General features: G+C 40.7%; 1 protein-coding gene across 3 annotated transcripts in view; it reads right to left on the minus strand.

Moving 5' to 3' along the window:
- OSBPL1A (oxysterol binding protein like 1A) overlaps positions 1-26,326 on the minus strand; it is a 76,262-nt gene that overhangs the window by 1,294 nt on the left and 48,642 nt on the right. Inside the window, exons 17-28 of one of the 3 annotated variants that reach the window (XM_086608621.1) lie at positions 21,643-21,799; positions 16,674-16,749; positions 14,983-15,117; positions 14,546-14,643; positions 13,600-13,782; positions 12,991-13,098; positions 12,810-12,899; positions 12,441-12,567; positions 6,959-7,075; positions 6,082-6,205; positions 3,594-3,684; positions 2,645-2,668 (exon numbers count right to left, since the gene is read on the minus strand). In XM_086608621.1, the coding sequence (XP_086464747.1) occupies positions 2,645-2,668; positions 3,594-3,684; positions 6,082-6,205; positions 6,959-7,075; positions 12,441-12,567; positions 12,810-12,899; positions 12,991-13,098; positions 13,600-13,782; positions 14,546-14,643; positions 14,983-15,117; positions 16,674-16,749; positions 21,643-21,799 (1,330 nt within the window). Of the gene's footprint in view, positions 1-1,508; positions 2,669-3,593; positions 3,685-6,081; positions 6,206-6,958; positions 7,076-12,440; positions 12,568-12,809; positions 12,900-12,990; positions 13,099-13,599; positions 13,783-14,545; positions 14,644-14,982; positions 15,118-16,673; positions 16,750-21,642; positions 21,800-26,326 lie in introns of those variants that run through there. The other 2 variants (XM_086608620.1, XM_086608622.1) reach the window with 2 other exon arrangements.

Consider the following 26,326-nt stretch of genomic DNA (forward strand, 5'->3'; position numbering starts at 1 on the left):
TGATTGCAGGAGCCCCCTTGTTTTTAAATTCACTTATGAATTTAAAGTCATCTTCAGTGGCTAGATCTCCCCCTTTGCCACACCATTTAAGACATTTGTCTCCTAGGTGAAATTACTGACACCAGTGTTTTGTCACCTGAAGCAGTCTGTCAAGACTAGCACATAAAAAAGGAAAGGTACAGTTGTTTGGTTTTTTTTTTTTACTTCAAAGCAGTTGTGAACAATCATTCTGGCATGCATAAGCAGTTAACAGTTTTTGCAAGACACATGAACACCACAAGCACTGCACTCCTGAAAACAGAAAAACATCATTTGCCCAGTGTCCAGGTTTCCCTTGGTTTTTTAAAGCCTTGTTTTGCTATGCACTTAGAACAAGTGTGCCAGCCCCTCTCGGTGTAGATGAAGTATCACCCAACAGCTGTGGGAAACATCCTGGCTTGTCCCAACTTAACTGTGTGGCATTACACCCTTAGCACGGGGAGGCTCATCTGAATGCCCAGAAAGCTGGTTCCATCTGCATGAGGTTACTTGCAAGCTTTTGCTAAGGTGGTTGTTAGTAGAAACACTGAAGTTGAGCACCTCCTTTCTTTTCTTCCCTCTTCCCTCCTGCCTAATCCGGAGGCACTGTGTATGCACATGCCCAGATTACACACGCATGTGTACATACCCTTTTGGGAGTGTGTTATCTGCAAAATAAGGTGCACTTACAAGGCTGTACGACTGGCGAGTATCCCCCCCAGCAGTAAATACAACCCTGACAAATCACCATGGCACAGAAGTTTGTTGTCCTTCTTCCTCCCCCACACCTGTTTCTGGCAATCCTGCAGTACATCACTGAACACTGCTTTCTGTTTGAGCCCGGTCACTCAGCTGTCTGCCTCAACAGCATGCTGCACAGCACCAGACCTCGAGCATTTTAACTGCTTGATATATTTTGCCAAGCCACATTTATGGCACAAGTCTGCTTGCTAGAAGCTGCTTCTGTGGTTAATACGCTCCACAGCTTCCTTTCACCTCTCCACTGGCCACAGAAGGCAGTTCTTGCTTTATTTGCCTCCCTGCTGATAAGGCACTCACTTCAGTAAATCACACCTCTGCAAGGCAGTAGGTGCTAACTCAGCTCTGCCCTTCCAGGGTACTGTAAGGTTTCAGAACAGAGGTTAAAGCACACTTGGACCAAATATGACTTGATCTCTTTAAACAGCAAAAGCATAAGGACCACCAGCATTTCAGTGTCAGTTACAAAGCAGGGCAGCCAGGAGGCAAGTCTTGCTCAGCTCAGAAGATGTGAGATGTGTATCAGAAGAAGTGCCTTGTACTGTTTTAATGCTGGTAAACTGAACAGTTGAATGCTTCAATGATTCTCCTGGTGAACAGAAAACAGAAGTCATTCAGTTTTGTACTGCACACAGTTCACTGCTGCATCACCTCTGCAGCTCTTCCACAGTAACTGGTGCACGCACGTCTAGTTCACAGGTAACAGCAGCTCATTCCAGAGCCAAGCGTTTGCCAAGAGGCAGGGCTATAAGCACAGTTACTTTGTCTCTCATGTTAAGTTCTACCACCTGATACCTCACTAGTGTCTTCAACACTTGTACAGGTCAGGACAATGTACCCCTCCTCCAGTGACCACCTACTTCAATAGGAAGGGGAAAAGCAATGGGAAGAACTAAGTTTGAGACACAGAAGACCCAAAGCAATCAGATAATCAAGCCAGGTAAGTGATGGGGGAAGGAGGGGACTGACTTTCATTAAAAGCAAGAGACTGTTTCTGTGTTTCAGAACTGAACTAGTCTTTTACTCAAGACTACTGGTCAGTCTCGAAAACATTAAGTGTTCAACATGAATCACTTCTTCAGAAACACCAAGTCCCCACTTTTAAAGTGGATTCAAAATAATTGAAAAAATCACTTTGGAGATTTGTCTTACAAGGCAGGAACTCTACTAGACAAAGGAAGAAGCCTGCTTTTCTGTGGCAGGGAAGTTACAGCAGTTTATGTCAGTTTATATTATGCTGCAGATTAAGACCTACAGTTGACTGTCTGGGAACAGGCAGGAGAGTTTCCCTTCACAGTATGCATTTCCCCTCCCTCAAAGCACAACTCTCCCTACACACTTTACTTTCATCCTTTGTGGAGGCAGTGACACTAGGCATTCCTACTAAAGAGATCAGGCACTAGGAATTTTCTGCCGAAGCTGTAGATACATCCTGGAAAACAAAGAGTTCTTAAAGGATATCCCAGGCAAGTGCTGAGCAGGTCTACAGCACCTGCACAATAACTGAAGACCTTGTGAATAGTGTTTGCACAAATTATACACCCCGAAAACCATTGTTCTATGTTGCCCCCTTGGGAATTCAACCATTTCCAATACCAACCCCAGGTGCTTTGAGCTATACCTTCAGCTCCTTCAGACACCTGGAAGAACACAGTGTGACTATCTCTTGCTTTGAAAACACTTTGGTGAGAGCTAGAACAACTCTGAATTCAGGGAAGGAAGGAGGAGGTGCAAGGCTGTCCAGCACTTAACACGTTTACTTGGACGCATTACAAATATGTAATTTTCCACCAGTCTCAGGGCAAACAAACCCAAACACTTCAGGAGAGCAAGCACAGGAGAAAGACAAAGGCAGACATGTCCAAACCTGGGACTCTGGGATGATGGGTTACTTCATTTGAAAAAGAGAAAAAAGTGATTTATAGTTACAAACAGACATTTCAAAGATACTTAATCCACAGTGTCTGCATGTATTAATAGCTGGTTAATTGGGAAGAGATGCAGCTTGCTTACTTTTAGACTAAGAGTTTAGCCGTACTATTTTTTTTACCTGTGAAGAGACTGCCAATTTATTACTACACTTTTAAACAGACCTTGTCTGGTGAAACTAGATTCATTTGGTCATGTTTTCACAGTTCCTATTTAGCTTGCGTGTAAGAGCTCCAAACTGACCCCTCTCATCTTGCAGCAAAAAGCAAACAACCAAAAACATCCTGGCAGATCCTTTGTAAGCCAACTTTTCCCATAAAAGTACTAGCTTTTGTAGTTACTAACCCTCTCAGAAAGGAGAAAATGACTTGGATATCTGGGTGATTAAGTCGTTCCACCAACTTTGAGAATAATTGTATGCAGTGGGAATACAGTGTTGCCAGCACACAGCCACTGATCTGAGAAGTCACAGGCAATAAGCTATCAAGTTCACCCGAGGAAGCACTTCTTCCTCTTTTCAGCCAAGCATGCAAATTTGAGGCAACTATAAATTAACCAGCAACAACAGTCCTTACAAGCAGCTATCAGTGGCAACACAACTTTGTGTCAGAACCAAGAGGTGCTCAGGAAAGACAACGCAGTTTGTGTCTGAATACGGGTGTGCAAGCAGCGTGAGGGAAGGAGCTGAGACCAAGCCTGACGCTTCTCTCTAGAAGCACTACAGCCCACAGGGATCAAGTCTGCAAATACAACAGTGGCACTACCAAACCTGATGACATCAGCCCTTCATGCTGACACAACACTGCACATCACTGGTGTGGACTGGCAGTTAACCTGAATGTTCGAAACCTTTATGTAACTACACACACAGAGGCAAGCACACTCACCTTGTCTTCCAGTCTTCCTCGGATTTTGAACGATTTTTGCGGGCGGTCCTTTGTTTTTCTTCTAGCCTCTTTTTTTCTTCACTAGCCAGATCTTGAAGGAACAAAAATACACAGAAATATAAAACATGTTAAAGTATAATATTAGAGAGACACTCAGCAAGTAAGTAAGGGAAATAGTAGAAGTTGTCCATTTGAAAAGCCTACGTAACACACAAGAGCTGCTGGTTTAGTCTAAGAGCAAAGCCAGGGCAGCTGTGACATAAGACCAGCCAATGGAATTCCAGTCTTTAAGACTGCACAATACACGTTTTCAGGGTCCTCAGGCCACAAATAAACATGTTTTCATAAGTGCGAGCTAGGGGAGGTGACATACCTGCAATTTACTTCAGTAGGAAAACTGACTAAAGATGCTGGATTTATTTCAGAAGTCTGGCCACCTCCTTCTTGTTAAGGTTTGAGGCAAGTTGTTATTAGTGCCTAGTTCCTGATCAATAGGGGTTTGGAATATTCATTTTCAAACCACAAAGAATTGTCTATCTGCAGCATCCCTTCATTTTTTTTAACACACTAAGGTAGCATGGGGTCATGGTCTTAAATAAGCAGAACAAGTGCTTCTGTTTGGCAGAAAAGATAGTCAGAAAGTCTGAGGTGTAAGGCAGGCTAAGCAGCAGATTACCCTTCACCTAATCTTTCATACTTGAACCCTCAAAAAGCATTTCATAAACATAGTCTTCCAGAAATGATTCTCTCAACTAGTTGTATCAGCCGTTCTCAGTTACCCTGCCAGCTACTAACACACTGCATATTGCCAGTCCATCTGCGAGACAAGCTTTATGCTGTTAGTACAGTTAAGAAGTGTGGTCTGTTCCTAAAGGCATACCTATGTGTGCTTGGAGTTTAGACAGACAACGTAGTCGTAGTGCTATGAGCCAAGTACGTCCATGCTGCTGGCCACAACAGAGTTCCACAGGCAGGAGAGACTAATTGTGGGAATTCACTGATCTGTTTTTTTAAAAGTCTCAAAGTGCTCATCTGCTTCTGAGAAAAAACCCTCAACTGCACTGTATTATGCCCATGTCACTGTTTTTCATATCTAGATCTCAGACTATTTAACAGAAATAGTCACAGTCATTGTGTTATTACGTAGGTGAAACAATCAGGTTTCATGACTTACCCCAACCACTTAGTAATCCAGAGAAAGCAAGAGCCCCCATGCTTTTAGCTTACAAAGCTGGCCGTCCTGCTTTAATAAGCAAAATGCCAAAGAAAAAGGAGCAAGAGAGGGCCGGGGTAAGGCTGCTCCACACCATATCGAAGTATTTAACACCAAGTCACATGTCAGAAAACTAAGACACATTTCACTCTGGCATCTACAGTAACAATCTCTACAAGGTTTCTAAAAAGCACACTGTTTTTACTCACTGAAAGTCTCAATATATTTTTAATTCACTATTTTAGGACAACAAAAGTGTTCAACTCCCAGTGAAGAATAATTTTGCATCACGTGTATTTGGCATTGCAGTTTCACTTAAGTAGTTTTGATTGCATTTCTCAGAAATGGCACATCGAAATAGTTTTGCATTAAGCAGATGGAAACAGAAAACCGAAAAGTTCACAAATAATTCCTTTCGATGATCAGAGATTGTCTCAGACTAGTTTCCAATTCTAGAGCTTGACTGTGGAGCACTGTAGAGGGCCTGAAGCTAAATAAAAAGCATAGCATCATGAAGTTTAAGATTCTTGCTTACATGTAAGAACATAAGCAAGTAGATGGTATGGTGGGTTCCTGGCCAGGAATTAAGCACTTGAGCCACTTGTTCACTCCCATCCACCCCAGTGGGTTAGGGTAGAGAATCAAAGCACAAAAGCAAAAAACCCTCATGGGTCAAGACAAAGACAGTTTAGTAAGTGAAGGGGATAAAAAAAGAAAGAAAAAGCAATGCAAAGCAATCGCTTGCTACCTTCCACCAGCAGACATCTGTATCCAGACAGTCTCCAAGCAACAGCCACTTGGCCCCAACACACAATTTATTGCTAAGCATGACATTATACAGTACGGAGTATCTCCCTGGTCAGTCTGGGTCACCTGTCCCAGCTGTGTCCCATCCAAGCCTCTTGCCCACCCCAGAAACAGAGGTGGCCTTAATGCTGTGCAAGTGTTGTTCAGCAATAGCTAACACATTGAGATCTTATCAATACTGCTTTGATCATTAATCTAAAACACAGCACCATATATGGGCTGCTAAGAAGAAAACTAACTCCATCCCAACCAGACCCAGTACAGATGGAGGACACACCTTTCACCAGAAGCATACCACAACCCTGCAGAAGGCTGCATTAGAGGTACTGATTTGCAGCACAGAGGAACGTATGTTTATGGGTAGATACTTTAACAGCTCATCTAACAAACTGAATGTTCAGTTTCCTTTTTCCCAGTCCCTCAGCTTTAACAAAAAATAAAACCACCTTTGCCAATAACTGAAGTTACCTATTTCTCCGTTTTCCATGGCTCTGATATCTGGTCGTAGCCGGCAGTCAGTTTTGGGAATGACACTCTCCATTTCTTTGTCCAACTCATTCAAAGCCATAGCAAAGCTAGTAAAATTATACATCTGAAATTCAGAGATAAGGATAAAAAGTGACTTTACAATGTCTCTAAACTGCTGTCTAAAAGCAAACATCCAAGTGCTCTTTTATTAGTCACTCCAGGTAAGAACACTTGGGATACCAGCAAAATTGCACTGTCAGGTAGAGTGAAGGTGATTCTTGGTGCTTCTGTTTAACCAGGCCAGCATCCAATTACTCAGTGCACTACTTCTCTCTCAGCCTTCTTTTTCCAGTCCTACTGGTATTTTCCTTATGTCTGTAGAGATATTCCTCCCTTGACTAACCCACTGAGGGTGCCTTTTCTTGTTCCAATTCTTTGTTTTTCCAGTTGCACACATTCTGTGAATTGGCTCTTCAGCTCCACAGCCCCTCGCGTTCCAACTCATGCTACACAGGCTTTGCAAGCATCTCCTAGGAAGTGTCTGAACTCTAATAAAGCTCTTCAGAAGACATTTCTCACAAGGTGAAGTGCCTTAGTGAGGGGAGCAGGGTGGAGAGAAGAGGTGAGGAAATCCCCCATACCACTAGCTATGTGAAGCATCCCATTTTCCAGAGAAATTCAGCTAACTAGAGTCATGCCTGTGGCAGTTATTCCTCCAACCCAACATTAGAGTTACAGTTGTAGTGGGAAAGTTTGTTGCAGTAAACAGGCAAATCCATACTTGTTAATGAAAAAGACAACAAATGGATTTGCTTTGCGTGGAACACACAGAGTAACAGGACAGCACGAACTTTCGGTAAGTAGAAGCATAGCTGACCTGTGCTGAATTTGGAGGTCTTGGAGTTATCTTCCATAGCAAAGTACTTCCAGGAATAACATACACACTTTCAGAATCTGGCAACGGCATCTCATCTGGTTCCTCAGTATTGCCCACCTGAAGGCAGCACACAAAGAAGAAGAGGAGATCTTTGGAGTCATAAATCATTTACACTCATTCATTCCAACACTGGAACTTTGGTAAAATTATTTCCTTGATTATTTCTATTTCTAGATGCTTGTTACGAAGGATAAACAGCGTTAATATAGAATACATACTCCCAATTCCCTCCCCCAAGGGAAGATTACGAACAGTTTCTTGCATCAACATCTTCGTAGATAAAATCTGGATGTTCAAGCATTAAGAAACGACAATTTTTCCACCATTCAGATGTCCTGTTATCTCAAATACAAGTATTTCCATGCCTGATATTTAACTCCATTACTGTTTCATTAAAGTTGAATGATAGAAGTCACATTCTCCATCCCTCTGCACCAAAGAAATGCCAGCACATAATGCAAATGCTGGCTTCAGTTTGTGCACAAAGCCCTACACTACTGCTCTTTGTTCAGAGGAACCTTCCTTTCCATTGACTGCTACACTACTGAAATGGCAAACTGCAAATGTTAAACAAATATCCTAGATCAGCTACTTCTGGGAAGGCTGACATATACATCCTGAGGCAGCTGCAGCTACAGCACTTTGAAATCATTTTCCCAGAAAGGGAAAAACTCCACCCAGAGTTACTAGGGCGCTAGAGAATAACTGGTGGTCACCATCTAGATGTGACCTGAACTAGTTCTAAACCATCACCCCTTCTTATGCACAGCTTTAAAAAGCAGCTGGGGTCCAATTGCTGCTGACATCAATTCTGCCACACAAGCAGATGTTACAATACTGAACTAAAGCCACCTAGACAATGGATATGACTCTCCCAAGAAAACTTGGTGTCACTATCACAGCTAAAACCAGCAGCACGTTTCAGAGACCACTGGAGAATAAAGCTGAACTTAAAGGTGACTGATGCTTTAAATACTTCGGCTATATGCCACCAGCTTTAATGCTGCTGCTAATAAGCTTTGCTCTCTGATGGGTGCATCACATAATACAGACTGATGTTTTAGTGCAAAAAAAACAGTACCCAAACTGGACTCAGTTGTCCTCTGAGATGATTCATGTGTTACACCTCCAAGAAAATCAGGAAGTATTAAGGAATCTATTTCACTGTGGAGCACTTGGGTACAGTAATTTTTAATAATGTACAAGTTGCAAAGTAACCAGAACAACATTCAGTCCCTCAGTCATGAGGAAGATAAACAGTGCTTTTAGTTGACTACATCTCAACTGTGCTGGCAATCTGCCATTCTGTTCTTTAAAGGACACTGATCAATCTTTCAGAAATCAGGAATTTGAAGCAGAACAGATCAGAGAGATATCCCTGTATGAAAACAAAGACACTTCAAATACTAGACTGTCAAACTCCAAACCAACTTTTATAGAAGGGCTACAATACACACTGTAATTTGTGCCTCGTTGGACACAATCTTAAAAACAATGTAAGAATTACAAGAACTAGGTAGAAAGTGGATTTTCATGTGCTCCTGCCACAAAGATCCATATTTTATGCTCAGTCCTACTCAACCTCTCAGTATATCGCTAGGAGGATAGTAACAGACTTTGCCAAAGCAAGACCTCTGGTGTCTGTAAACCAGGCGCGTGTGAGGGCAGTTGCTGTTGCCTTACATTATGCTCTTTCATATATTTGCACTGAAAATTTTGCACAAAATACTTCATCTTGATCAAAAAAAGGCTCTAGTTCATTCAGAGCAGAATCATCCTGATCTATGCTCAGGTCTAAACTCTTCTGATGTTGGTAAAAAAAAAATCACCTTTGCATACTTGAAGGCTTGTCTAGCTCCCTGCAAAATTATTTTCCGTAAGTTTTATCCTTAGAAAAATCAACGAGATCCAGGGGAAAACCTGGGGCAATTTTTAAAACTCCAAGCAGTTCCCCTAAAGAGAGACAGAAATGATTCTTCATTACTACCAATGCAGCACGAAGGAACAGCTGGAAAACAACTAAGTAAATCTAGAAATTCTAACTAGAAGTCTGAAAGGCCACGTACTTTAATGCCTGAATGAATCCCTCACTACTACGAAGGGACAAACCACATTCAGACATGACTCAAGATGTGGCTCACATACATAGTCAAAAACCATGAATATCAACTCCTCAAACACAAGGGGGCAGTGGGAATCCATATTCAAACACTATTTGGTTCACAGCGTGCATTACAAAGCTTTCAGTTTTCTACACAGAAATAGTTCTGCTAAATGAGTATTAAAAGTGTGTTTTCCTAGAGCCAGAGCAACATTGCAGCTCGAGCTTTATGCAACAGGATGCTTCATTATGAAGTGAAAAGCCAGGGTCATCTAAAGCATTGTTGGAAAATGCAAAGTGGTAGCTGAACAAAGACTGGGGTATGTTTTTCTTTGCTCCTCCTCTCCCCAGAGCTCACAAGGTCAGACTTGGAAGAGATTCAGTAGTCTCCAGTGCTTTAGCACTCTCCTGACAACAAGCACTGGAGCAGATACAGAAGCAATCTGAACCTGCACAGAAACAACTATTTTCAGAGTTCTCAGTCTCTTTTTTTAAGTATAAAAACTACCAACACACAAACAAAAAAAATCTGGCTTCAGCCACCAAAGGGAAACAATCCTTGTTTTAATCTACTATGAGTGGCTGTTCTTCATCAAGCTCTATGTTGTTACCATTACCATTCAATTTAAACAAAAAAATTGAAAATTAAACAAAAAAACTATACTGCTGACCAGAAATCTGGAAGTATTAAGAATGAGTTTTTCCCCCCAGAAGGAAAAAAAAAGCAAGCAGTTGTCGAGAAAAAAAAGCAAGCATTTCCACAGTTGTGAAAATTTAATAGAAAGCAATACAAAAATTTCTTGTAAAAGCTGGAAAATATGCTTTTCTATCAAGATGACAAAACTAGTCTACCCTGCCTCTAGGAGTCCAAATCCTCCTATGAGAACCAAAGTGTTATTATTTATGATCAGAACCACAGTCCAACTAATGAATATGCTATTTCTTCCATGTGACTTGGAAGGAAGAGGCAGGTAATGAACCAGCCAGTATTTAGATCACTCCAAGTTTTGGGAAGTTTGAATTCAAATCCTTGAGAGAGAAAGCATTTTATCCCTTAATGCTAGTACTCATCCAATCCATTTTGTATCATAGAATGGTTAGGGTTGCAAGGGACCTCAAAGATCATCTAGTTCCAACCACCCTGCCATGGGCAGGGAAACCCTCCACTACACCAAGTTGCCCAAAGCCTCATCCAACCTGGCCTTGAACACTTCCAGGGATGGGGCATCCACAACTTCTCTGGGCAACCTGTTCCAGTACCTCACCACCCTCAATGTAAAGAATTTCTTTCTTATATCTAACTTAAATCTGCCCTCTTTCAGTTTAAATCCATTGCCCCTTGTCCTGTCACTACACGCCCTTGTAAAAAGTCCCTCTCCAGCTTTCCTGTAGGCCTCCTTTAAGTACTGGAAAGCTGCAATAAGATCACCCCAGAGCCTTCTCTTGTCCAGGCTGAACAGCCCCAACTCTCTCAGCCTGACTTCATAGCAGAGGTGCTCCAGCCCTCGGATCATCTTCGTGGCCCTCCTCTGGACTCGTTCCAGTAGCTCCATGTCCTTCTTGTGTTGGGGACTCCAGAGCTGAATACGCTTTCCAGAGCACAAGCCTCAGAAAGGCAACACCATCCAGTACACCATCTCTGTGATATGACCCAGGCTACAACAGAGTTATTCCAGACATGGAGCTGGTGCAAATCCAGAGTAAACAGTGCTGCTGCCTCTGGAGACACCTCTCCTCTTCTTCACGTCCCTGTATTGGCCTGGTTATGTTCCAGGTACAAGATACAGGTTCCAAGAGTATAAAGTGCAGGTTTACATCCCTTCGGATCTTCCCCACTAAACTTGTCTCTGAATCTTGCTATCTTTGAAATTACTTTGTTAAATTTTCACTTTTGTTGTATTAAAAGAAGCTATCCATCATCACTTATTTTCTGCCACTCACTCCTGGTGTGAAAAGATCTTTTGTAAAGCTAAAAAATTTACTTAAAGGATTCATATATACGGCACCCACATGATTTTTCAGAAACTTGACGTACTGTACAACTTGTGAACCCTTGTAATTACTCTGTAAATGAACGCACAATTGACTGTCCAAGCTAAACAGTTTTCTGCGCAATTCACTTGAAAAGTGGGGGAATTCTGACACCTTATGACTGTTCCTGTATCTGACCAATGATAAGTCATTCACAAACACAGTAGATTCACTGGCAGCAATGACAACCTGTGGCTTGTGTTAATTAGGACCTACCTCATCACACCCATTCCAAACCACATCAGCAGGTACAGCAAGTGCATCTATAGTACAAGAGAACTAAGCACATCTCTCACAGTACTTGAAATCAGTCAGTCAGTCGGGCAAATCAGTCAGTCAGTCGGGCAAATCAGTCAGTCAGTCGGGCAAATCAGTCAGTCAGTCGGGCAAATCAGTCAGTCAGTCGGGCAAATCAGTCAGTCAGTCGGGCAAATCAGTCAGTCAGTCGGGCAAATCAGTCAGTCAGTCGGGCAAATCAGTCAGTCAGTCGGGCAAATCAGTCAGTCAGTCGGGCAAATCAGTCAGTCAGTCGGGCAAATCAGTCAGTCAGTCGGGCAAATCAGTCAGTCAGTCGGGCAAATCAGTCAGTCAGTCGGGCAAATCAGTCAGTCAGTCGGGCAAATCAGTCAGTCAGTCGGGCAAATCAGTCAGTCAGTCGGGCAAATCAGTCAGTCAGTCGGGCAAATCAGTCAGTCAGTCGGGCAAATCAGTCAGTCAGTCGGGCAAATCAGTCAGTCAGTCGGGCAAATCAGTCAGTCAGTCGGGCAAATCAGTCAGTCAGTCGGGCAAATCAGTCAGTCAGTCGGGCAAATCAGTCAGTCAGTCGGGCAAATCAGTCAGTCAGTCGGGCAAATCAGTCAGTCAGTCGGGCAAATCAGTCAGTCAGTCGGGCAAATCAGTCAGTCAGTCGGGCAAATCAGTCAGTCAGTCGGGCAAATCAGTCAGTCAGTCGGGCAAATCAGTCAGTCAGTCGGGCAAATCAGTCAGTCAGTCGGGCAAATCAGTCAGTCAGTCGGGCAAATCAGTCAGTCAGTCGGGCAAATCAGTCAGTCAGTCGGGCAAATCAGTCAGTCAGTCGGGCAAATCAGTCAGTCAGTCGGGCAAATCAGTCAGTCAGTCGGGCAAATCAGTCAGTCAGTCGGGCAAATCAGTCAGTCAGTCGGGCAAATCAGTCAGTCTCACTACTAGGAAAGCGAGAATAAGTGAAAAAACCTTTATGGTATTAAATGCTACTAAAATGTTTAGCTGTCTTACAGCTCTTGAGATACCACCTCTTTACTTGATTAATACCTGTTTACCACTTTTCTTCTCTTCTGCATTTTTCTTATCATTTTTTTTGTAAGCTTCAAACGTAGCTGGGTCAACACTGTACAAACACTCAGTCCACTTCCCATACAGCGCACAAAGCTTCTTTTTGCTGTCAAAAAAAAGAGACTAGGTTTACAAAGATTAAAGACATTTATTTCATCATTTCAGACAAAAATATTTGAAAGAACTTTTGAGAGTAACTCTTAAAATTCTATTATTGGTGTTACACAATTCATAGCCTTGCTGTTGCAGGTTCATGCCCTTGACAGACTATGTTAAAGGCATTTAGTTCTACAGCTCCCATCAGAAACACGGCAGCTATTTGTTTCCTATTAGGAAGGAAGCTGTTACCTTTTGTCCTGAATGTAGCCTTCAACTTTGTGCAACTCTTTCCCAAAGAGGCCACAGGGCTTGAAGCTTAGTACACATTTCTCACCAGTTCTAAAAGCAGAACAAGAGGATACTAATTACTTCCAAGTGCTTTTCCTCTTTGAACTTTAAGCAAGTGAAAGCACTCACGCTTTTAACTTACTTATGGTTAGTTATTTCCACATTTCCATACTGCTCGATCCAAAGTTTGCCCACAATAATGTTATGCACACAGCACGTAGGATTTGTCCACGTGTAGGCTTCATTGTGTCTAAGGAAGGGGAATAAAAATTAAAATACTGTATCTTTGTACTAGATGTCACTCCTGCAATAAGCTGTCATCTCTAAACCACACCAAGTCTTGAAACAGACATGGCAGTAAGTCAGGAAACCCAAGAAATTTATTAATCTATTGCTACTGATTTTATCAATTCCTTAAAACAGCCACTTCAGTTCGGTCACTGTTAGCACTGAATGACATGAGGAAAGCCAACAGGACTCAAGTGAGCCAGTCTTAGTAGGACTGTCAGGCATCTGCAGAACATACAGACACAAGCCCCAACTACTGCTGCTAATTAGGATGCAGTATATTAGGAAAAATGATGGCAGTTCCTGTCACCTTTTCATCCCCTCCTCCCTGCAAAGTGATCTGTCATCAAACATTAGGATGTGCGTTTTAGATACGTCCATTCCTAAGCCATGAGACTCTAAGGCACACTAATCATCACAGATGTGGCCACTGTGCCTATGCAATTATTACTTATCAACTTACTCAAGAAGCTCCAAAGTCATTGTGCCTTTTGGTTCTGCTTCCACACTCTTGCCCCAGAATTTGAGTTTAGGATAAATTGATCCATGAAACACAAAATCATTATTTAAACCTTCAGCATAGAAAGCACTGATTGGTGGATGATGGCTAACTTGCTCTGAGAGGAGTCTAAATCCAAGATCATCTCTGGAAAATAAAGATAATCAAAAGCATGTATCTACATATCAAGTGTAGTGAAGCTGTAGTTCTTTTCCCAAGGGTGAAACAGACAGTTGGACCCATGAGCAGTTGCTGTACTCAGCGCAAGAGTTAGTTAAAACCCGAGGGTAAAACAAAAAGACAGATCAACTAATACATAGAACATCCTAATTCTAAATAACTGAGGACATAATGTAAAAAGGTAACAAGAACTACCAAATGTGACCAGCCAATATGCTTACTTTTGATAGTAACCCCTTGAACTTCTGCATAAACCTAAGCCAAAGCCTCAGCTGAGCAAAAAATTTGCCTTAAGTGCAGCTACACACTAATAGACTAATGTTGCCTTTTTGTGTTCTGGATAGTCATATAATGAATATTAGAAGTCTAACACCTCCTTACGTATCATGCATCTTTTCATTCAGAAAGTTTCAGAAAAAAGTCATTTTTGTAATTAAAACTTGCTTTTAAACCTGGTGAATTTTGTTTGCCTGCTCTGAGTTGAAAAGTAGTTTCCCTTCACTGGAAGGTGCACTGCTAAACACCAACAGCATTGTAGGAGGTTGGAACCAGATGATCTTTGAAGTCTTTTCCAACCCAAACCATTCTATGATTCTACAATTGCAAGCACCAGGAGAATGGGTGGAATCTTACAAGCCAAAGAGCAGTCTGCAAGCCACCTGGCAAGTCTATCGAAACATCAGTTACACAGAACACCACTCTACTCTTCAGTGCATCTTCCATTCATTACCTGATCAATTCATACGTCTCTCCAAGCAATGGGTTGAACGGCTTCCCTGTACGTTCCCACTGTGAGGCTACAGCAGACACAGCAAACGCAGCAACACACTATTTTGTTCAAAAGAGAGAGTACACAGTTAATTTCCTGGATTTTAGTCTTTATCAGGTATCAACAGCAGTCACAGTATGACAGAATAATTCTTCAAAAATAACTTGGCAAAGTTCTGTTTGCAAGGCAGGGGAATAAAGAGTTTTAATCAAAAAGCTAAAAAAAGCAAGCCTTAAGAAAAGCAAAACATTATCCTAGATAAGCAAAATTGGTTAGTGAAAAAGAGAATCCAACATGCAGCAAATTAAAGGAGTTTCTCATATAATGAGACTATTTATGAAGAACAAAATCCCAACGCATTCATCAAGAGCTAGCACAAGTTATCACGCCCAAAGTACCTGCATTCGCTCAGTTGTGCTGGAAAGCGAGCTGGCTTTGTGGATGAGGTATGTATGCTCCATATACTCCGTAAGTCGCTGTAGAAAGCTCAGTGGCTCATTGAATATAACCGGCATTGTGATCTTCGACAACTCCTGATGCACAAATGAAATTTGTGTTAAAAACCAAATGATCAGATACACTGACCTGCAGTTACCCAAGTGTAATTGGCTTATTACAAAAATAAATGATGCTCTTAGTGCTAATGCAACATGCTTGACCTGGCTCCACTAATGCTGAAAGGAAAAAACCTTGTACATCCCTTACAAGTTTGATAAGCCTACATGTGTTGTCATTAAGGCTGTTTTAAAAACAGCAAGAAAACCAACCAACCAAACAAAATTCCTATCCACAAATGCATTAAGAAGGTGAGATGAAACAATGAAATGAAGTATTAAGGACCAACCCTTTTAAAGACCAAGTTATTTATCACTCTTAAAATAGATATAGGCCATCTAATTACTTAAACATATTATCTTTATTGGAGGCAGGTGGGCAGGCAGGCGGAGGAGGATGAGAAAGGACAGGGAAACATTGCAACAGGAATGAAAACAAGAATTCTGTATTCTGAAGAAAGAAGGAATTTTTTTAATGGGAATAAAAATTTGAAAGAAGTCTTACAGTTCTGATGCTGTTTATTCTCTTTCTCATTTTTAAAAAGCATGCCCTCTGAATGCATAACATAGCAATGTTTTAAACAGCCTGCATTAGCAAATTAAAAGCATATACTATTACCACTGGCAACATGCGCAGTAAACAGCACTGTTCTTAACCACAATAGCAACTCTGGCACTAACAGCTTTGGCAGACACTTCGGTACAATCCACTCCAAGTTCCACCTGCCCTCCTTGCCTCAAACTGCAACTTCTGTGCAGCAATTTCTGCAAAGCAGAATTAAGACCTTCATGGATTTTTTTTGTTTGTTTTCCTGTACACACTTCATGCAAGATGGGATTTCAATCTGCTCTTTGTATTTTAAGGTTGTAACACTTTTCCACTAAAGCCTCTGTGAGAAGCTTTCACTAAAGCCTCTGTGAGAAGCCTCAGACGCTTCACAACATCCCCTGAAGACAGCTGGTGATACAGGCATTCCTCAGCATTTCTACAGTAACAGCACCAGCAATGAGATAACTACAGCAAGGGGAAGAGGAGAAAACATTCCCTTCTCTAGGTTCCTGAGGCTTATCAGCAGGCAGTATGTTCAGCCTATTGCAGGATCTATGGAGAGAACTCGAGACTCAATTCGCCCTTAGCTAGAAGCAGATTATGTGCCAACCAGCTAAACTCTGATCTGGCCACCGTCTGGCCAGTAACACCCTTGGAAGGGAAGACTGATACTCAGAGGAATGGAGAAGATCAAAGTTAAAGTAGTTGGGGTTTTTGTTTTTGTTGTTTTCCACAGTAAGAAAGTACTTTCCAAAGTAAAAAATTTTTGCTACCACAATGTACTTTAAGGGTTAAAATCAAGACAAAACACTTTAACAGAAGGAATATTGCTCTGAACAAATCTTACCTTCAAGTTGTGAAAGCAAGCAAAATAAACAGCAAATTTAAAAGAAAAATAAAAATCCCTCTCCACAACAAGTTTTAATTTGGGCCTCAAATGAAACAATCACTTCACATCTTTTACCGTAGCTTTCTCATTACCTACCATTCCAATGCATTTTCTTAAGATACTCCAGATACTGAAGTCATTTCTGGAAAACATTGGAGATGGCAAGCTTGTTCTGCAGAAAGGAACAGGGAGGAAACCAGAAGTAAGAGAAGTTTTCCATTACTAACCATGACTAAAACTCAAATGCTTTTTTTGAAAGTAACAGTTTTCAAATTTTTTTAAATTAACAAATTACCTGCAGAAGCCTGAATTTCTCCAAAAACATAACCAGAACCATTCCCTTTATTTTGTGTAGGAGCAGTGGAAAAGAATTTCTACACCATCTATCAGAACAGCATTTTCACAATGGCACTGTTAAGATACTTAGTCGTGTCTTTGTGAGAAAAAATTTCTAAGTATGTACACAGGTATGTTCACTATGTCTGAACAGATCTGAGGGTTAAGACGGGGTTTTTTTTTTTTGCTAGTCACCTGTGTACTGACAATAAAGGGCCATTACACTTATTGCCTATATTAAAATCAGACCTCAGAACCAACAGGAAAAGCAGCATCATTAAAGAACAGAAAACAGCCTGATCTATAGGGGCCTGACATATCCTGAAGCAGGTCTTAAACATACTTTCAAGACTAACATTTAGGCTGTTTAGTACAGCCTGTATTTCTCAGCTTTACGAGGAATCAGGCACAAATGTTGTTCAGTTTTCTTACCGCTACTGACCAGCTCAACTATTAATCTAATTTACCAACAGAAAGGCATAAATACAGGTCAAAACCCTTTGTCCACAGCACCACTAGAATTCACGTTTGGATCACGAAGCTATTACCAGTGAGAAAAATTCTCAGTAGGTAAGAATTACTTACAGCTCACTCAAACTGCATGAGCTATTTGAGTTGAAGTTTAGTTAACTCTGTCTAAATGGTCGTGTTGCCCTCCTAATCAAGATGATCTTGTCTCCTCTCTAAAAAACATATTGCTTTAGCTACTTTGAGAGTGTGAACAGGCTGCCGCCTTCACCCCAATTTTCTGATAAACAGAAACATCACCAAAAGAAAAAAATAATATTAAATAAAAAGAAATAAATCTATTCAGGCTAAGTTGTTAGTTTCAGTAGCCCTACTTGCTGTATTACCTCCCATACTTATCTGCTACTGAAACACCTTTAACACCTTTACCAGGGCTGATGGTTTCAGTTTTCAGAACAAAACCAGAAAGTGCTCCTTAAAATACAACAAGCCCCATTCCATTAAAAACCTAGTCATATGCCTGAACTCCTCATGGTACCAAAATACGTTTTGTTAGCAAGTAGCAAACAGCTAACACTGACTTGTTTTACTCAGCTCCCTTACAGGTAACAATCAGGTACGAGGATTTGTTTTAACTGATCAACATGATAACACTCACTCCCTATTCTGATTTTCCACTGATACAAAAATATTTCATGAAACAGATCATGTTGAATAATATTAAGCATAAAGTACTTCTGTAGATGCTTTGATATAAATGTCCACGAGAGGACAGCGTCCACCAAGTATTCAGCCTTATCTTCATTTGTAGTGTTTATTTATTTCTTCTTTAATGAAGGCAGTTAGCAGAGTGGGTATTCGTGTTTAAGTAAACTCTTCTGCATGTAAAACACACTCACATGCCTCTAATTTGCTAAACACAGAGATTGCTTTCCTTACACAATAAAACTTACATTTTAAGTTAACCTGTTCCTCCACTCAATTTGTTTAACTACTTGAAAGTAGGCATTCAGTTTCAGTCATTCATCTGTACTTCTTACAGATATCAGCCAAACCTGATATGGAAGTCAGTTCTTTTCTCCATATAACCCACATACTGAAGAAACAAAGCAGTTCTAAGTCACCAGGAAGGATCCCAGGGACAAGTAAGGACACATGAAAAAGTGCCAGGCAGCCAAGACGTGAGGCCTACTAACCTCAACACACTCCCTGTGCTTAAGGGAAGTTTGTGAATGCAAAAATTTCCTTCCAGATGTCCGTTTTAAAAATAACCGAAGAAGCTAATTTTAGCTGTGATAAAAACATCTGAAATTTCTGTGCAGTAGAACAGATAAGATGCATTTAGTATCATTCACTTAAAAACACTTATTCTAACTATTGTCTATAGCAGATCAGCTACTACAGGAATCTTCTGGAGAAGAAGATATATGGTGTGAAAAAGGCATGTTTAGCTTGAGCTTCATGTAAACCTGATCAAACCACCTCCTGGCTCCCAAAAAGCCAAACACAAACACATTTGCACTCTAAAAGGCTCCCGATGGAGGAAGCAAAGGGAAAGCTGACTACAAAAACTCAGCAATAAGAGGGAAACAGCAGTAATAAATGGATGTTAAACCTTGGCAAGTATTACAGAACATTTTTGTGCAAAGGTTGGGGCAGAGGTTGGTGGTTGTTTGTGTCATGTCCCTCCCTTTTTTTTTTTTAAAGTCTGGCTCAGATTAAAATTCTCTTAAAAAGAAGTAATTTGGAGGCTTCCGGATTTAATGTACTGTTCTCTTATCTCTCAAATCATCTCCCAAAAAGTTTCCAAAAATGAAGTCCACTCTCAAATCAATCTAAACTACAAGAAAATTGCATCACCCACATTCTTTCAAACACTATGAACGATCAGTAGGACTGAAACTACGTTAAAAAAACAGAACAAGGCAGCAGATTAAGTGGCACTGGCTTCATGTATCTGTATCTGTACATCTAACCACTTTTAATTCCTTGGAACCAACAGATTTATTCCTCCATTTCCAAAACCAAAAAAACACACATTCACCATCAAAAACTGACCTCCACCTCTGTGCAAAACTCTTAACACTCAGAGGAAGATTAGAAGTCACATTTTCTAGACGAAGGTAGGAAATAGTCTTATTTATACAGACTGCTAAACAGGGTTAGGTACTCTCAACCCAAATGCAGCTGCAGATCCTCTATTCAGAGAAACTACAGGAAGGTATCAAGATTTTACATAAAAGAAATTAATCTATTCTAAGTGACTTGTTTCCATGTGGTTAACACAAACAGAATTTAAACAAAAAAGTTATAGCAAACTCAAGGGTGCAAGGATGGAATTAAGTGCTATCAAAGCATTCTGAACCCTCCACTTTGCACAGCATCAAGTAGTTAAGGTTTCTGCTCTGAAAAGTACACAGGTGGTATCGCAGGCAATGCGTATTTGACTACGTGCCCTCTAACAAGCTAACAAGCCCCAAAACCAAAAAAAGGCACAAACTGGAGCCAGCAGCTCCAGGTAGGCAATAGTTCTGAAGTTCAAACTGCAATCAGACACAGCAAACAGATCCCACACCAGGCCAAACATCGCTGCCACCAAGAGCCTCAAAAGCAAGGCTAGAAACACCACACAACTCCCATCCCCTGAGAATGTTCTCTTGCAGGTAAGATTTAAATTGGCTGAACTCTGGGGAGAAACAGTTTGCATCAATATGTTTGTGGACAAATCCCAGTGTGTCACCAAGGTGACAGGTAAAAAAGCTTGACATTACAGCTCAACCTAGAAAGTGCTCTGTAGCCATTTAGTCACATAAAATATGGCCATACCTTCTTATCTATATGCAAAGCGGATGTTCCTGCTTTTCTTTAGCTGTAAATTATTAGCCAGCCAATTTATGCACTGATTTTACTCCACTCTCTTTACTACTAAAAGACATGCAACTCAAACAACTTACACAGAGGTACTTGTTTATTACTCTTCATTCCCCCTTTTATAAATCAGCAGATCTTAAACGCTTCTCCAGCCACTTGCTCCCTACAGTTCTGACAACATAGTGCAGAAACTTGCAAAGTTGTTTCTTTTTTATAGCAAACAGAAGATCAATTCTTGTTAAAACTCTTCAAAACAATGCATGTCAATACACATCATTTTCACATTGATCATTAATTGCCTCCTTTCTCCTCACTGTTTCCAAGGCAATGGATGTAATTCAGATGTCCACCTGCACCTAGTGCTTCCCCCAACTCCTGAACTTCCGGCTCTAATTAGGAAAGATAAACACCATACATAAACACCATCCTTGCTAACAGCACAAGAGCACAGAGCAACATCTTAGTCAGCTGCTTTATGTTACCTTCCCAAACCACCCCATTGCTCCACCCAAGTCTCATTTGCCTTAGTCATTGCCTAGTATGGGACGGATATACATGCAGAGGCTGAACCTTGAAACATCAGGTCTCTGACATTACCACATACTTCAACAGTCACTGCAATTTAACTATTTACGATATCAACTAAAGCGTGCCTTGCTCGCTTCTGTAAAATTAAACATGAAGTTCCTGTTTTTACAGAAATCTGGTGTACCCATCACCATTCCACACATTCAAAACACTTCTAAAGTAGTCTTTCTGAAACACACTGAAGTCTGGCTTGATCTGTAGCACAAACATTATATTGGTCCTTCACTGAAACTCGAGAATAGCGGTGTCTATTACATACCATTAACTCCAGACCTATTGTCCTCCTTTATCGGCAAGGAAACAAACAAAAATGGATCATTTGACAACACAAAATAAGGACATAAAACATGGATGAGCCTGTTAGAATAAGGCTCCTTTTGTTCACATTTGAGTTTCTGATGCCAGGCTAGCAATATTTTTCATTCATTCCTGATATCAATAGAAGGATCAAATGACTGGAAATTAAAGAGGCAATAGGAGGCATAGATCATCAAAGATACATGAAGGAATTAAAATCCACATAGATTTCAATAAGATCTATTAAAAACAAGTGCGTTCATTTTTACATAGCACGTTATATTTTATTTTTACTTATTCAGATTTGATCACCAAAAAGCAAGACACAAAGGAGCACACTGGCCTTGGAAAGATATTCTTATAAAATCATAGCACAACCAACTACTTGTCAATCATCCCTAACAAAGTTTTAAAAGCTTTCACCGTTAACTTGTCAGAGATTTCTGTAGTCTTTTACTTACTATTAATGCATATTATAATACCTTAAGAACAGGCGACATCCTACCTGTGTTTTTTGATTCCATTAGACAGCAACTCCCCACTGCCACAAACCTTTTCTTGAGACATGCTTGAAGTTATTGTATCTTTTGAATCCATGCTGTCCTCTAACGAGTAGGCTGTTGTTGTTTCAAAACCACTTAATGATTTTTCAGATTCTGAATCTGCAAAAGAGCAGGTGCATGTTAATGAATCTACCACCTGTGCTAGACTTCAGTCACTAACAGATCTTCCCTCTTTGTACAAAACTGAAACCTAAGTAGGCTACCGTGTCCTGACGACAGCATCCATTTGGTAAGTAACTAGTACTGCCACAGACCACTGCAGCTCTGTATCTAGATATAGACTAAAGAGATTGAGAGATATGCATGAACACAGATTAAAAATCCTCTTTGAAAACCAGCCAAAAATCTAACACTTATTACACTGAATAATAATACACTTGCTTAGGGCAAGTACCAGTGTCATGCAGGTGTCAGTATCTTACCTAACTAAATACCAGTTACCTGAACATTCAAGTATTAACTCCTTATACAAAGATTTCCAACTGGTCTAAATTCCTAGACACTCAGTGCTGTTCAGCAACCTTCACTTCCCAACCTACTGAACAAGTATCAAAAAACAGGAGATACTGTGCACAGTGAATTAAATTAGCCACGTAAGTTCCAGGTCCAAATTATAAACTCATCAATCAGTAAGATAAACTTTGTACTCTGGAAGGTAGGTTAATAGTACAATCCACATCACACCTAAAACTAAAAACAAACATCAACACCACCACCTTATTTCCAACCAGTGTTTTGGTCAGGAAGTGTTTGACCAGCTCTGGAGAACAGTCTTGCCCCAAATCACAAAGTAAAAATTTCCTGGCTAATGGCTGTATTTTTGTTTCATGTTTTAATTTCAAATTCAACAAGATTATCAAAAGATTATCCAATTGCAAGCTCCAAGATGCAAAGGAACAGCTCAAGACAAGTAAGATGCACCAATTTCTATCCATTCCATTTGAGAAATCCTTCAGCAGAAACCAGGTCCAACACTGACTGGTAAACAGCTTCATGCAAGCCTTATTGCTTCTGAAAAAGTGAACCCAAACTGTGGTAGACTCCATTCCTGCTACGTACTTCTTTCAGCATATGCTACTGCTCTTGGCTGCAACTACCCAGAGAAATAATTGCAAGATTAGTCATTCTCTCACACACTGATTCTAATTCAAAACTAGTAATCGAAACCTGCTGAAGTAGTAGTCCATCCAAAAGAATACCTCAGTTACAGCTGTCCATTGCCAGGTGCTTTTGCATTTTCTCTTAAAAAAAGCCTGATGCCAGTAGCTTCTCCAGAACATGTACATTATATGTTGCTTTGGTGAAGGGGACAATGACAAGAGGACTTTCTACTACATCCAGATTACAGAAGGGTCAATAGGATGAAATCCTGATTAATGGATGGGGCTGTATCACAATGTCTCCATCCTCTCTAGAGAAAAGTGAGATCTAGAAGCATAAAGATCTTTGCTTTCATTAAAAACATTCATCCCTATCCTCGTCAAGACAGTACTGAAATTAAGCCAGTTGCTAGGGAATGAAAAGAACTGCCAGCTGGTGCTAAGGATATGTTAACAAAGTGGACTGGCACTCCAGAGAATCTTCACATAAGTTTCCTCAAATTCGTCAGTCTGGTTCTGTGCCAAATTATGACATAACATATCAAAGCATTAGTTTGGTGGGTACTGTATAAAACAAGTAGGATAAGGAGCAGCATTTTTACCTGCGGACAAGTCTGTTACATAAAATACAGGTTTCTCCAGAGATCATAAGCCCAGGTAGTCAGGAAAACACTGTTGTGTATCCAATTATCACAGAGGAAGAGACACTCTAGCAGTGTAACACAACTTGGGCTTGAGCATCCTGATGACATGACAAGCTACAAATCCCTTCAAGGCAAGCATTCCACCTCTCTAGTGAAAGAGTTGCTCAACTGTGCCAACAGTTATTGTGACAATGAAAGCATGAAGCAAACCCTGTAACATAAAGCAAAGAGTCTGCCTCCTTTCTTCTGTACCATTCAGGACTGTCTTGTCTTCAGACAAGAGTCACGACACACAATTCCGTTAACAGGACTTTCCACAACAACCTAGGACTCCACAGATGGCAAGGGAAGAACAGGTAAGCTTCACCAGAACTGCTGACCACTCTGATATGCTTCTCAGTGTAACAAGGATTTTTAAACAATACACATGATCAGTTCTAATGCTGGCCTTACAGTGCCAAGAGACAATTATGTTGGACTGAGCTCAGCACTTGCAAACTTCTCCAGAGCTGCGGACACTGACCAGCCAGCCTTCTCCAGGGCACATGCCTTACCTAATACAAGAGCAGGCTATGCAATAAAGCACAGCAGAAGAATGAAACCAGATACTGTTATAAAAAATAGCTCTCTAGAAACATCTCTCCCATTTTCCTGAGAAACAGCTCTCATTGAGAAAGTATGTCTACAACAGCTCTTGCCACCAAAGATATCAATCTCCAATCCCTAAACCTCAGCTACCTCCTTTGACCCAACAAGCTTAACAAGGCTTAAGAGCTTGTTTAGGTGTCAGTGAACAAGCCTAGTATTGTATTGTGAGCACAGATCAACAGGCAACTTGAACTGAGCTTTTCCTGGGTACTTGCAGCTAACTCTTTTCTGAATTAAGATTTGCATACTCCCCCGTCACTGCAAAAAAAGATTTATATTCACAAGCTGCTACAGAGCAGCTGTCAAACAGATGACTAGGAGAAAATGAGATATTTTTTCTATTGAACTTAAGGGGGTGTGGGCTGAGGGGGGAGGAGAAGGAATAAGAGTCCCTGTTCAGAAGCCAAAATTTTTAAGTCGTCTCTGAGACAAGATCAGGCTGACTAGGAAGCACTTCAGCTCATGAAACCTCAAGTGTCAGGGTAACTAAAAACACCAGCTATTTCTTGCAAGAGTGGGAGAGCAAGGGGAAACAGCAGAGACAAGACAGAAGCTTAACTCAAGGGAAGTTCATCTCCTCTTGCAACAACTGATAAGTCTTCAGTTCCAGAAAGAAAAGTTTGGCCAATGTATTTGATTAATAAATATACCTCAGAAAGGTGGTGTTTAACCACTGGCAAGGTTGGGTTTGAATTCTGACCAGGTGTTTCCCATCCTTCTCTGATATACTTGAATCATTCTTTTAACTATATTCAAGGCAAAAAGTCCACAGCCAGCAGTGTTCTCACAGAGGTTGTGGAGTATTTTTGGTATATATTCAAAAAAAGCCACTTGACAAACTCCTCTAAACATGGAAGGAAAGGCCAGTAAGTTTCTATGCGTTTTGCACAATTTTTACTTTTAAGTGAGCTGATGACTGGAGACAAACTAGGAAGTGAGCAAACCCAAGAGAACTAGTCTACTACTTGTACTGTTTAAGAGCATCATTTATAAACACAGCACTCAGTGGTACAAAACAGTTGAAGACATTATGACAGGTTACCTTTAGCATAATAGAAATACTCCTACAGCTAAATAACTGCTTTTATAGTGAGATTACACCTATGTAAAACCATAAATACCTCCTTCAACATGCACAAAAGCTGTGTTTGCAGAAAACCCCCACCTCTCAGACAAAACCCATTCAAGAAAGAAATCAAGACAGTTCTAAGCTCTTCTCAAATTGAGTGTGCAATCTGCATATAATCAGGGAATCTTATCTGAAAGACAAATCAAATACCTTCACCCTTTAATTCTTGACCTGCTTAGCCATTTTTCAACATTGTGGATGGACTCTGTATTTGTATTCTGTTTTCATATGCTTCCTGAGGTCTCTATATTTAATCAAAGCTAATAACTTCTCCAGCTCTTTAGGAGATGTCATTGGTCTTAAATTTTGCTACTTGTTTAATGCTTCTTCCCTTCCCCAATGTCCCCTCCCACCCCCACCCCACTTTAAACGTAGAAGAGTTTGACACATTAGGCATTCCATCCTGAAACAGAGCTGCAGCACTCCATGTGCTATCGAGTTAATTACACATTTCCACCACTCCCATGATGAGAGGATCAGTGCACCAGAAGCACTGTTAACTGACCTATTTTATCAGAGTTCAGATTAGTAACACCCTTAACTTTGCTGTTCTTAACACTGGATGTCACACTTTGGTAGCACAAAGTAACTCCCATTTCCTGTAGATTTGTCTTTTCATGTTCAGTGTCTACTGGTCTCCCATTGCAGAGATTTAGGAGTTGCCGCAACAGTCAGAAAGCATTGACAACAGCTATCACTTAAAAATAAGAAGAGAAGCAAACAAACTACTACTTCAGTAAGCAATCTTACCACTTTACAAACACTGTCCTCACCTTGGGATTGGAAAAGAAAGAGGCTATTTCTGTAACCGTGCTCACAATTTCTACAAACAGAACTACACAACACAGACTTACCAGTGACCAATTTAGTCAATGCCAACATTAGCAGGTAGCATAGCTCAGTTGGAGCAGATTTGCAAGCCAAACAGATGGTGCTGAGGACTTGACACTTGAACTAAATACATCTCTGGTGGCATTCTCTTCAGATTATCTCTACTCTTACCATGGACTGAGTGTCCAATAGCAACTGGACTATATTTTCTGATTCACCTTCATTCAGGAGTCTGGTTCATGCAATCAGGTTGCTCTATAATGTGAATCAGAGC

Source organism: Tauraco erythrolophus, chromosome 3 (assembly GCF_009769465.1).
Source record: "Tauraco erythrolophus isolate bTauEry1 chromosome 3, bTauEry1.pri, whole genome shotgun sequence".
In the NCBI taxonomy this organism is placed as follows: Eukaryota; Metazoa; Chordata; class Aves; order Musophagiformes; family Musophagidae; genus Tauraco; species Tauraco erythrolophus.